This window comes from Hippopotamus amphibius, chromosome 4 (genome assembly GCF_030028045.1).
Source record: "Hippopotamus amphibius kiboko isolate mHipAmp2 chromosome 4, mHipAmp2.hap2, whole genome shotgun sequence".
Taxonomy (NCBI): domain Eukaryota; kingdom Metazoa; phylum Chordata; class Mammalia; order Artiodactyla; family Hippopotamidae; genus Hippopotamus; species Hippopotamus amphibius.
The window spans coordinates 91,862,372-91,876,017 of NC_080189.1; the positions used below are offsets into that span (position 1 = coordinate 91,862,372).

Consider the following 13,646-nt stretch of genomic DNA (forward strand, 5'->3'; position numbering starts at 1 on the left):
CTTAGATCATCTAAGAAAATGCTACCTTGTAATGATGGTCACTAGCCTAGTCTCAAAATGCTGTAGTTTGTATTTAACCACTTTGAATTTTAAGAGAGTGACTGGTTTGAATATCATAATTTGATGGTTGTTGTGTTGTTTCTCCTGGATTGTTTAGTTTAAGAATTGGAATAGTTTTCATTAAATGCTATGTTTATATCCAGTTAGCTTGGTAATAGAAGAACCTTTTGGTTTTCTCACTGGTTCCTGCTGGAACTAATTCATGAAATTGCTGACCCAATTTCTGGGGACAGAAAGCTGAATTTCCACGTTGTATCCTATCCAGCCTCCTCTTCTTTTCCATCAGGGCCTCAGTGCGTCCTTTGCTCTTCCCCGGTGGCCATATTTAAAAACCCTACTGTTACTAGGTGAAATTCTGTCCTCCTCCTGCCCACGGGATCTAGGGGTGGTGAGAGGCAGGAGTGAATCTGGTTAAGCTGTGTGCTCTAGAAGAATCTGTCAGATTAGAGGAAATAAACTGCTCTTAGTTGCATCCTTCAAACCAAATCATGTCCTTGGACTAAAACAAAGTATTTTATTGCTTTAAAAACAATTGAAAGTCACTTGTTCTACACTTTTGATTCTAAGGCTTTAGGGAGCTTAGCAATATGGCTATTTCTATAAACATGTTAAATAGAGACAGCAATAGCCTGGTAAGGTTTTTATGACAATTCGGCCATTGTACTGAACCAAATTTATACGTATAACCTGAATAGAAAGATCATAAAAGGCATGCATCCGTATAGACAGAATTTAAGAGGGAGAATCTAACTGAATATTAGTTATTATTCAACAGTTGAAGTTTTCAGGGACTAAGCTGAAGAGCTGTCACGCGTTAGCACCTAGCACAATGCCTTAAAAGCCAATGCTACTTTTCTTTTTCTTAAATAAATTCAATAGCAGTATAGGCCATTTATTTTGGGGGGATCTTTCTGATTTTCAGCTGAAGTAAACTAAGAATTGTCAAGTGCCCCAAAGGGATTTTGGCCAAGGACAAATAGATAATCACACTTCAGAAACATATATGTGTATAATGTGAAAATTTATTGGCATGTTTTATTCTAATAAAGTTTAATTTTATTTAAAAAAAAAAGACAGAGCAAGATAAAGATATCAGAAGAAAGTACTGGAAAATTTTTCTAGTTTACCTGTTTTCTATTTTTGAAGCAAGGTCCTTGGTGAATTTCCTGTTAGCTCAGGCTGCATATGTGATAGTATACTATTGGTCAGTTGGTTCATGCAGGAGCAAAAACCAATCCACATCAAACAAACATACCTAACCACGATAGAGATTAATTTCAGCTTAATGATACCTAAATGAATGCTTTGATAAAGACACGTTTTAATATACTTTTATTTGCATGTGTAAATGATCTCAAGCAAAGCAGAAGCATTAGCAGAGTGACAAATTTGCATTTTAAATGCTCATTTTAATAAACAAATATAGAATTTGTGTTCAAGCCTGTGGTCTAAAACTTCAGACCAGAGGCCCTAAATACTTATAGCTCAAATCACTTAAAAAATATCTAATTTTTTTTCTAATCGGATAAAAATAGTATTTTTCCTGGTGAAATCCATGTTGAATCTTAAAACATGGAGTTTAAGTCGCACACTAGACAGCCCAATCAGCAAACCATGAAGTATTAATTAAAATCTTTCCCACTGTCAGAACGCTTTTCTTTCATTTAGCTAGTCCTGATCAGGGGGAGGTATTACGCTGCCAACAAACAGCATTCCCTGAATAGGACTAACCTCTTTGTTGGCCTCAACTTAAAGGGTTCCTAGGTGTGAGAGAATAACAGATACCTCACTTTCACCAAAACATGGATGGATGAATGGATGGGTGGGTGGGTGGGTGGGTGGATGAGTGGATAGATGGAAGGAAGGAAAGAAAGGAAAAGAGGGAGAGGAGGTAGAGAGGAAGAAAGAGGAAGGAAAAGAAAGACCACTGCATATGAAATAAACTGGATGTGGTATCAATCTGATAGTGTATTTAGTTTTAAAATGTGAATGTAATTAAGTATTTGAAAGAAAAAATCAGCTGTTAATTTTTTGAAGAAAACAATGGACAATTATTTTTCTTAGCAAGCTTTTACTTAACTTTCTTTGCCCTTAGGGATTCTTAAAGGGAAGATTAACATTTAAATTTTTTTATTTTAAATGAAAACTTTGTTTTTCCTGTTGCTATGCTACTGCACTTTGCAAATCAATCCGGGTAGTTAAAAATCATTACATTACTGGCAACATTCACAAAAATGGATGCCAATAGATATCGTGTAGATTTGTTTAACTTGAACAAACGAATGTTTCTAATGTGAATCTGAAGAGTGATAGTACCAGTTTAAAATATATTTTATGTGTCAAAACAAAGAGAAAAGCTAAAATTAAAGATTAGAAAGTCTAGGAAATACAATAAAATATCATTTTATTTGCCCATTTTGGGTATACAATATGTAAAAATTTTTTGCTATGAAAGAGCAAAGAATTTGGTAAACATAATGATAATATAATTGCAAATACATTTCTTACATTGTTTTAAGGGAAAATAACCAATAATGTGCATCTGAAACTAAATGTATTTATTACAGGTATTGATCCATCCTTCTCTTCCTCCCTCCCCAGAACTTTGCTAAGCAACATTTTATGAGAATATTCCACAATTCAGTTTCTGAGTAATTGTGACTGCCTTTATCAATGATTCATTATCAGAAGAACAATATTTTTATGCTATAGAGGAGTATTAAAACATTATTTATGTAATCACAGAGTGATATCCATTCTCTACGTCATGAGAGAGATAAAAGCAGGACTTTCCTCCAAGGGCAATATGTCCATTGGATGTTGGAATTTTAAATGAACTTGAATAAGCAATCACAGAAGACTGCTGTTGTTGTTGTTATGTTTTCCTAGAATTTATATGGTTTGCTTTCTCTCCATAATCCTCCTACTCACTGTGCTTAAAAATCTGAGGTATCATGCAAGTTTTATTGTTCTGTCCTCACATAATCTCATTTGTTTAACTTTTACTTTACTGTTTTTTTTTTTTTTTTAAGTACTGCTGGCATGTTCTGTTGGGAGTCCATCACAAGAACTATATTTATACCCTTTTATACATTAGTATACATGGACAGAAATACAGAATAAGTATTCACATTCTATTTACATGTATGTGCACACATGCTTATAGGCATGTAACCATGGGATAAGTCAAGAACCACTTACTGAAATGGAAATTTAAAATCATTTTGATAACAAAATTATAAATACTGTTACAACATTCTAATTTCCTTATGGCTAAAAATTGCTAACTGATTGATATTAGTTGTGAAAATTATATACGCTTGCTTGAGACTAAAAAAAAAAAATGCCACAACATACAAATGTTTTTTAAATCAATACATTACGTTCTTCTAAAATTCTGCATCCTGCCTATCGAACCAATGGAGTCACAACATGCATCATTAATAACGTTGTTGTAGAAGATGATTTCAGTAACTTGGATAGAGGTGAAGTGAATAGCCCAAGACCTCAGGATGCATGTCACCAGTCTGTTCACATTGAGCTTAGTGCATAATCATTAAATCTTTCTAATTGAGAGAAAATATTTATAACCTATATCTTCTCAGACATACAGTTTTAAAATGAGTTATTTAAAATGCTCCCATGGTTATGTTTTTTCCGTCTTATTTACATCATCTTGATCATCTTTCTCTTCAATTGCTTTTTATTTTAGTATGATAAGATGAAAAGCCATTTACTTTCTCATTTGTGATTACAAAGGTAGAGCATACAGAGCTAGGATTCTTAAATGTAAATGTTTCAACTACGGTTCCTGTCCAAATGCATTCACTTACTAAGCTGCTGAATCGTTGAGCTGATATTCAGATGCCCTTTCAAAGCAGGCCTGAATTCCTGGATCTCTCCACAGTCGTTTTATTACCTCAGCCAATTCAGGCGTCATGCTGCCATCTTCCAGGGTATTTGCTATCACATAAAGTTGTCGTTGGTCCTCCTACAGCATTGTTTTTGTGAGAAGGATAAAAATATGTTGTTACTTAGAATCACATATTCTTTTTTCCAATAGAACATTTCAATTTGGTGATTCTTATTTCATTCAGTAATAATTTCATTGAACATCTATTCACTATATTTTTTAGGTTAATGTAATAGAACTCAAGTTCCTTATAATGTCTAGCTCATGTCCAGAAAAGTTTTTCATTGCAAAAACTGTTAAATATTTCATGGAGAACTTAGGATATTTTGGTATGTATCACTGACTTCTAAATATGATGTAAAAAGGGATAATAATATTTTGGTGTGAGTCCATTGAGCTTCTAGACAACCAAGATGCTAGTGTCAAAGAGTAATGAATCTGATTTAATCAGACACATTACCTTCCTTTGATCATGGCCATATAATTTTCCAGGAAATAAAAATACCAAGTAAGAATTAGAGTAAAAAAAGGAAATTAAAAGTCAATACTCTAAAATTATTGTTTAAAAAATGTATTGATATACAGTGTTATTTGCCATTACATACCTCTTTGTAATCATAAAAATTAGCAATGGTAAACATTTTGATCCACGTAGCTTTTGAACATCCTGTAAGTGTTGTCACTTGCACACCTTTGGACAAACCAGTAGGGCAGAGCTGAGACTTCATTAGGAAAAGAGATGGGAAGGAAGTAAAGGAAAGAAAAAAGAGGAAAGGGAGAAAAGAAAAAGCAAGCATTGCGTTACTCCTGATGGGATATTTGGAGATGACAAGGGCAGAAGGAAATAAAAGTTCGAGTAAATAATGTAGTCCACAGCTTACTTAAACTAATAATCAAAAACTGGTTTATGACAAAAAAATTTTTGATTAAGTATGTGAGTTTCAGAACAATTCCATGAATGACCATGATGCTAGACCAAGTAAATGAAGAAATCTGGGCTTGGCTATTGGTTGTCAGACTCTTTCTTGCTCAAACTCTTTTTGGTATGTATCAGTATAACTCATGTGACATTTAGCACTTGTAATATTTTACACAATTCTTAAACAATAGTCACACGGACACTATATTTTCTCCATCTCACAAACAAGGAATCTAAAACTTGGAGGTAAATTTGCCAAGTCAATAAAGGCAATAAGCATCAGAAGAAGAGTCAAACCCGAACATCTTTGCTGCAAAATCAGGTGGCTACCATTGAAGTATGTCCTATAAGAACCCGATGCTTTTCTGATACAATTCAATTTATTATTATTTGAAATCTATGAAGGCTTTTTACTAAAAATCTGCCCTTTGTGTGAAGGACTAAGGGTATATCTCTCATTGTTAAAGAGAGGCTCTGTTAAGACTAAAAACCTTATTTCACCTTTCTGCACAATCAGATTATTTTGCCAAACCAAACCGATCGAATGACCATTAGGCTACCAATTTTTTTTTTTTTTTTTTTTTACAATTTGATATTTTGTCCCTCATTACCCAAGACACACTGGACTCTATTATTCCTTGAACTCATTCCCCCCACCCCGCTTTCCCCACTTAGGCCACCAATTTTAACTGGCCCAAATCAAAGGCTTTGATGCCACTTTATTGCATCAACACAAGGTGAACATTAAAATCCTTCTTCCCAATTAGTTTGACTGCAAATTACTGAAATATGAGCTGGTCACTTTTGTTGGCACCATCCTATTTGCCTCCTTCCACATTAAAGTGTCATTTAGGACAAATGATGCAATGCACAAGCTGCTCAAAGAGTATGGTCCCTAAAGGGGAAAAAAAATTCACATGCCTTGTAAGCTTTACAAACCAAGCTATTATATACTCTTTTATTCTTTTAAATTTTTACCATTTTTAATTTAAATATACTTTATTTGTAGAGGTTTCATGAATATACTCTCACCTTGCGCATTTAAAAGCCATAAAGTCCTCTTTGATCATCATTTACTATTAGCTTCCCCAAGGGCAAGACATCCTATCAGTTTGGTTTTTGTCTTTTGAGAACTTTTATATTTTAATGTACCACATGAAGAGGTAAAGTTGATGGTGGTAATTTTCAAACCAGGCAGCACTTTGTAAACATGTGGGGGTATTTTTAAAAAATATTGATACCAGGACCCCACCCAACCCAAACAAAATGAGTCTGAATCTCCAGATGTCAGGGTCTGTAAAGGTAGTATTCAAAATCTCCTAGGTGTCTCAAATGTGCAGCCTGAGTTGAGAATCCCTGGCAACATTTTTTTTAACTATAAATGATACCTTATTAGACATACTGCAATTCAATTCTTGAACTTATTCTACAGTTACCAAGGGGTTGATGATAATTAAAGAGTCCAAATTTATATTGTTTAAAGGATTGGGCCCACCGATGAAACTTGAATTTTTGAAATATATCACACCAAAATTAACAGCTATTATGTAAAGTTGTCTTCTATATAACAGCCAAATTGATTGAACATTGAACTCCTACAGATTATCTTACTCTCAGGTTAAAAAAACAAAACAAAACAAAAGAACTCCAGTAATTTCCCATCGAATTCAAGATAAAATTCCAGATTCCTTACTGTGGCTCACAAGGCTCTATGTTTCTAGTCACGTTTTCCTTTCTAATTTTATTTCCTGCCTCCCCCTCACCCCACCCCGCACTTTTGTCCCTCATTACTCAAGACACACTGGACTCTTTATTATTCCTTGAACTCACCAAGTCCCCATTTCAGAGCTTTTGAGAATGGCTGGTCTCTTCATGTCTTTCTTGTGGCTTACTTCCTACTTCATTCACATCTTCCCAAATCTTCATCTCTTCCCAAATACCACCTCCTCAAGGATGCCTCCCCTACCACCCACCACCCTTTCTTTCATTCTTTCCTCACTTTCAAGCCCCTTCACCTCCTTGATTTTTCTTCATAGCACATGTTACTACCTATATAGTACATGGTTCTTTATATCTTATATATTAGACTATAAGCATATGAAAGCAGAGATTTTATTGTTTTATCTCTCTATCCTTAAAACCAAGAACAGAACCTAACACATAGTACGTTCCAGAAATATTGTTGAATGAATGAATCAATAAAATCAATATGCTAATTAGCTCAAACCTCATATTCTAGGGAAATTCTAAAGGATGTCTAATAATTTTCCAAAACTTTCAAATGATTAACAGGGGGTTTGAGTGGCATCCTAAAGAAATTTTATTTCCCTATCATGTATTTGGAAAAGCTTGAAAGTTACGGTGGTTCTAGAATAGCTCATTCTCTTAATGTTGGATAGTTATAGAATTATGTTGCATAGAAAGTGAAATATGCGTTTCCTCAACAAGTTACCCAGACTTTTTTCGTCAATATTAGGGACCTCAGATGATTCTAGAAACTCGTGGAACTCATTTTGAACCCTAGAGTCATATTTTGAAAGATTGTGGAAAAAATATATCAAAGGAAGGAAAGGATATCATAGCCTCGTAATTTGCAGAAATGCCAGGTTTAAAATGCCAAGAATTTACAGGATATTCAGAGCCGTTGCTTGCAAATATTGTGTGCAAATTCCCAAGAAGTTGTTATAGTAAATATGTGTCCCAAACTTATTTGATTACAGAACTTTTATCATAGACTATCTTGAGGAACCAGTGTTCTTTTGTTTAAATTATAGGATTCACTTCATAGGGTGCTATGCCAAAGATGGTCACAACACCCAAAACGTATAATTAAAGTGCTGTAATTTTCAGCATCTTTTTGTTGGTCTAGTGACTGCTTTAGATGCTCTAAAATAGAATATAGTAATATTCAGAGAGAATAAGTAAATGCCTTTTTTATTCCCCCTTCTGTTTCTTCAACTTTACCCTCTTTAAAAGTTATATACTCATGAAACTAGTTTATCAAACATTAAACCAAAACAAATAAGAGCAAACCTCCTTTAGCTGTATTCCCCTGCAGCTACAGATTCTCTCTCTCTCTCTTGTACTCTTCAGTGATAGTTCTCTAAACTCTGTTCTCATATCTGCTCATTTCTGAACACATGTTATTGGATTCTGTGTTTAAAACTTTTCTAAAACCTCTCCCACAATCCCTACATTATTAAATCCATTAGATTCTTTTAAATATACTACTTTCCTGACCTCTAAAGACCTTTCAATTTAGATCACCTCCCTTTGGAGCACTTCTTTCAAATTCTGTGGTTCCACATTCTCCTGGTATTCCATCATTTTCTCCAAAGTTTCCTATTCCTCTCAAATGACCGGGAAATGTTGGAGTTTTTCAACATTGTTACCTAAGTGCCCATTCTCCTTAGTGCCCTTCTCTTCTCAATCTAAGCACTTGACCTCTTCCATCCCATCCTCTTCCTTGGTGTAAAGTATACACCATAGTGTAAGGGTATAGCAGTAACACTGAGATTAAAATTGCTAACCAAAATACCGCCTTTGAACTTCACATGCATGTTTTCAGCTGTTTATACATGTGAATAGCTCACAGAATTACAAACTCAACTTTTCTGAAAGGAAATTTATTCGTGTGCCCCATCCTCGTTAGTGATAGTCTTCCCTTTCCTTTCTCAATAATTCTCTCTACACATGAGGAGCGTATAGCTCCACATCCAGCTTGGCTGTTTTGAAATAGCTGATGCTCAGTAATTATTTGTTCACCATCAGTCTTTCCTCCCTAGAGGGAAATACTATTTCCATCTCATTTACTGCTGATTCCTCAGTATATTCCTACTGTCCAGTCAGATGTCAGCCATATAAATAATAGTTTAATGAAAAACAGCTTTTTCAAATGATATTGAATGTGTAGATTTCAATACATAAATGTTAATGAGCCTACATTCAGTGTGATTATTGGAAAAAATAATACCTAATATTTACTGGGAGCTTACATTCTTCAGTACTTTGTGCGGATTTCTTATGGTTTTGCTTCCTCCTGTAATAGTCATTGTAATTTAATGATGAAGGCACAACACTATGTGGATGAAAAATCTGAAACTTAAGATAAGTAACTTGTCTGAGCCAGTGACCAAAAAAGCTCATGTATATTTTCTGTTAAGAGTCTTTCTGTCTTTGAATGGCAATCTGTGTGATGATGTACAAATGGTTATGTAAAAATACGTGAACTGTATAAATAAATTGAAAGCTAAATTGTAAGCCATAGGACACCAGAACTCTGAAAGCCACACATAAGTAAAATGCTTAGCAATTAATTTGTTGAATAAATAGTTTAAGTCAAGTAGAGAGTTTATTAATCTTAAATTCAAATACTGAAGAATGTAATTGAAACTCTATAATCTACATTAATTGAAATGAAAATATGAGCTCTATAGTACCTGATAACTGTGATGTTTGATACTTGAGGACATAAATACTTCTAAGAAGTTATGTCAATTGCTTAGTGCTGCTTAAGTTACTCTGTTTACACCATTTAATGTACAGTTTGAATACGTGACATTTATTTTTGTTTTGTAGTTAGCATAATGGCGACAATGTGCAGAGTCTATTTTCACTCCACCCGCATGCCAGATCATTAAGACTCTTCACCAACACATTTCAGGTCTTTAGTGATGACTGGCATCATTGACTTGCCAACATTGGGCTGCATGAAGCAAAAAATATAAATAAGCAGTAGGCAAGGTTGTTACGCAAATATATGGAATATTACACATGCAAATTCAGACATTGTTAAATCATCCTCAAAGGAATGCAGAAGGAACACCTGTTTCAGGAACTAGTATTGCTTAGAAAAAAGCAAACAAAAGAAATAATCCTAATTGTTAAAAATATTTTTACAAAAGTCCTTGCATAGGGAAAAGCACTGTACTGGAAGCCAGGAGAAGTGCGTTTTGTCCTAAACTCTAGCTATTTAATGCTGGCCAAATTGCTAATCCTCTTTGGCCCTTATTTTCTTACATCTTTAAATAAGGGGATTATACTAGGTTGTCTCTTTAGGATCAGTTTAAAATCTTAGGTTCTTAGGAAAAGCCAGGGTCAGAGCCATAAATGAACCTTTAAAAATATAAACACTAAGTCATAGAATGATAAAGACCAGAAGGACATTAGAGTTCAGCTCCTCCAAGCTCCCCTTTTACGTGTGAGAGGGAAAGTGTAACCTAGAGAAGTAATTGGCATAGTGGAGCCAAGTCATAGGGGAAGCTAAAAATGGAAGGGGAGCTGAGCAGAACTCGTGACTCTGCTTTACAATCTGCCCCAAGAACATACGTAGCATTTCCATGCTCTTTGCGGAAAGAGGCAGAACCAAAGGGAATTTAGGGGCATGAAAAAGGTATTTTTCTTTTCATCCTAATGGCTGCCAAGGGTCATTTACATGGTTTAACCCTAAACTCCTAGAGGGGAGGGGAGAGGAAAGTACAAATATCACTCTCTTCTCTGTACCATTCCTCTTTTTTATTGTTAGTATAACAAGGTATCTAAGAATTACACTGGGAACAGTTCAATTGACATCATCCAGAGGTAACCAGCTACTCCTGGAGGGGAAAAAGGGAAATGGGTGAGTTCTTCCTATGGGTTGTACACAGTTACTCCTTTTTGGGGTGTGATTAACTATTGCTCTTTGCCTAATACTATAGGTTTCATCTGCTAACTGAAATAGTTTCATATGTTTGCACATAAATGGTTTTAAAGTAGGTGGATTTTTAATGTATTTTAGCTTAAAATAATTATATTACAAAATATAAAAGAGAAAACAAATGAAACTATTTAGATGCTATCTTATAAACAAACTGTGACTATTTCAGTATAATTATTATGCAAACATCTTATTTAATCAGACAATTTTGAATTTTTTAAAAAAGATTAACTTTATAAAGTAATTATTTCCTTGTGCCAGTCTTTATAATTATCATTGAACATTAATGATAATTATAGTATTATTATTAAAAATAAAGTCTCCATGAAATGGCTCATAATTAGAGTAAGGAAATCAACGTAGAGATACTGCAGTTTGATTTTATGGACTAGACTTGTATTTGGCAAATGTAAGAAGAATTTTTCTCAAATACATGCATTATTTGATATTAGGATTGAGTCCTAGGAAAACAGTTCATGTTGAATCAGATGACAGCACACAGTCAAAAAGGAGTTTCATTTAAAGGAAAATAGGAACTCTTATGCTAAACAGAATTAATATTTCCAAAATTCATATCTCATATTCATAAATTTTTGGTGTAGATTAATATTGCAAATCTATTAAGTCCCACTGTTTTATGGTTCCAACTCCATTGTAGGACCTACAGCAGTCATTATTTGCATACTTACTGCACTTCTGGGATTTACATAATCAACCCCAAGGGTGGCCATGGCTTTCACAATAGCTAGGATGGATTGCAATGTGTTACTGTAAATTACTGCTTTGAACTCCATGCATTCTTGTTCACTGTAACCGTTCTTATGGATGATCCTATAATTAAACATGAAAAGCTGCTGTGAGTTGAACAATTGATTTTTTGTAATATTAAAACACATCAATAATAATTTGCTTGCATAGAATTACAGTATATATTTGTTTAAAAAGGAAGAATTTTATCCATGTGTGTGTATATGCTAAATCTGAACAATTTTATGGCTTTGGATTTTTATTTTCATTGGGGTTTAATGCAATATTTTCTTAGCTCCTAAGCTAAATACAAAGAGGACTTAATGATTTGCTCTAAACTACAATTTAAAATGTGTAAATCATGAGCTTTTTATTTAGCAAGGTAGTTTCCTTTCAAGAGAAATATTTCCAGATTCCGAGGACAAAGATACACACAGAGTTCTGAAAATTTTTGTAGTGTTTATATCATGATGTCTAGAGGAAATGAAGTAATTTAGTATAACATTCACATCTTTTCCAATCACTTAAGATACACTGGAAAATAGGAGTGCCTCCTTTCTATCTATAACTGTAACAAAGGCACTCTTTTTAATGGCGGTAATTACCCTCTCTTAAATCCCTTGTCACTGTTCCATGTGTGTACGTGCCACAGAGTTCTCAAAGTTGAAATGCCTAGACATTTAACTTGGCTGAACTCTTCCTTCCCTTCCACTCATTCAATCAGAACTCAAAGTTTTACTACTAGTTTTGGAATATACACCTATTAAAAGCTAAGGTCTTTGTGTGTGCTAATCACTTTATTACATAATATGTTCTTGTTCCTTTCTGTTTTTTGGTTTTTGTTTTGTTTTTCTTATTGCTTTGGAAAGTGCTGTGTGTTCATTAGGCATCCTTTGGATAACATATTGCTAAGGATTTCTGTTGTATCCATACACATAGAGGCTTCAGCATGGGGGGAGAAACAAAACAAATGTCTTCTAAGATATTAAAACCTTCAAACACAAGGACTCTTAGTGAAAGGAGTAAACAGAGTACCTATATCTATTATTTATTGTTTTCAATATTTGATTACCAATAATGGCTGTATTTCTACTTCAAACAGCCATGTCTCTCCTGCAGTAGTACACAATTAAATAACTTAAATAAGTGAATAAGATAGTCAATTAAAGTGAATAAGATAGTCAAAAAAAGCAGTAAAATGTCTTTATGGATAGATCAGGAATAAGTTTATTAAAGAACTCTGAGTTCTCTGTCAAAAATTGAAATTAGAATATTACTTTAATTACCAAATTTAAATGGCAATTATAAATTGCGGACATTTAGGTTTTTTCCCTGGAACAGGTTCTGATTGCTATTCTTTTTCTCGTAAGATGAGGAAATATCTATCACCAAGCAAATTGGCAAAAGCAGGGCTAACAAAGTCCAGTTCTAATGGGACTTAAGCAACTGCTTTTCTAAGGGCTGCAATTGCTGTGAGACAGAGTTCTCTACCTGCAAGTTCATTCCTAGATCTGTTCGAATTAATAAGCATTTTACTGGGCATTTTTGTTAATGTATTTCAGGCAGTGAAGAGAATGAATGAATTATAAAAGTCCCTCCTCCCTAAAAACAGAGTAGTGCTCCATAGTCCTATGTAATAGCCACTAGACATGTTAATTAAAATTAAACTAAAAATGTAATTCCTCAATCAAACAAGCCACATATGGAAAGCACAGATGTAACATTCCTGTCACCTCAAAAAGTTCTATTGGAGAGGACTAGATTACAGGAAGGGAGGGCATGAAATTCTATTTTTGTACAGTGTGATAATGTATAGCAAAAATACTGACAGGTGGTGTGATGAACTAGAAAAAGTGATCAACTCTATTGGGAGTGGTTGTAAGGAATCTGGGAGGCTGCCTGGTAGCAGTGATGATCAGTTAATTTTTCAAGGATAAATAGTTATTTCCTGGTAGTCAAAAGGAAAAAGAATATTTTGGACAGAATGATCACTGTGACCAAATAAATGCTTACAATTACCAAGCTTTCAATATGTGCCAAACGCTGTTTTAAGTGCTTTATATGTCTTCTCATTTCTTGCAATAAGCCCTAATTTAAAGTAGGTGAAATTATCACCTGCATTTTACAGGTAAGAAACATAAGCATAGATACATTAAGACACTATCCCTGACTTAATCCGTTAGTGTGTGGTATAGCTGGTCAAAAAACACAGTCTGCTTTTAGAGCCTGTGATCTTAGCCACCAATTTATATTGCCACCCATAGTATACTAGTCCATAGAACTGCTTAAGTTCAGCATTTCTGAAGCAGGAA

The 13,646-nt window shown here is 34.1% G+C and overlaps 1 protein-coding gene across 1 annotated transcript in view; it reads right to left on the reverse strand.

Annotated features, from left to right (window-relative positions):
* GNAT3 (G protein subunit alpha transducin 3) overlaps window positions 1-13,646 on the reverse strand; it is a 45,732-nt gene that overhangs the window by 12,213 nt on the left and 19,873 nt on the right. The window contains exons 3-4 of the mRNA XM_057731783.1: window positions 11,277-11,418; window positions 3,894-4,051 (exon numbers count right to left, since the gene is read on the reverse strand). Of these exons, the coding sequence (XP_057587766.1) occupies window positions 3,894-4,051; window positions 11,277-11,418 (300 nt within the window). The remainder of the gene's footprint in view (window positions 1-3,893; window positions 4,052-11,276; window positions 11,419-13,646) is intronic.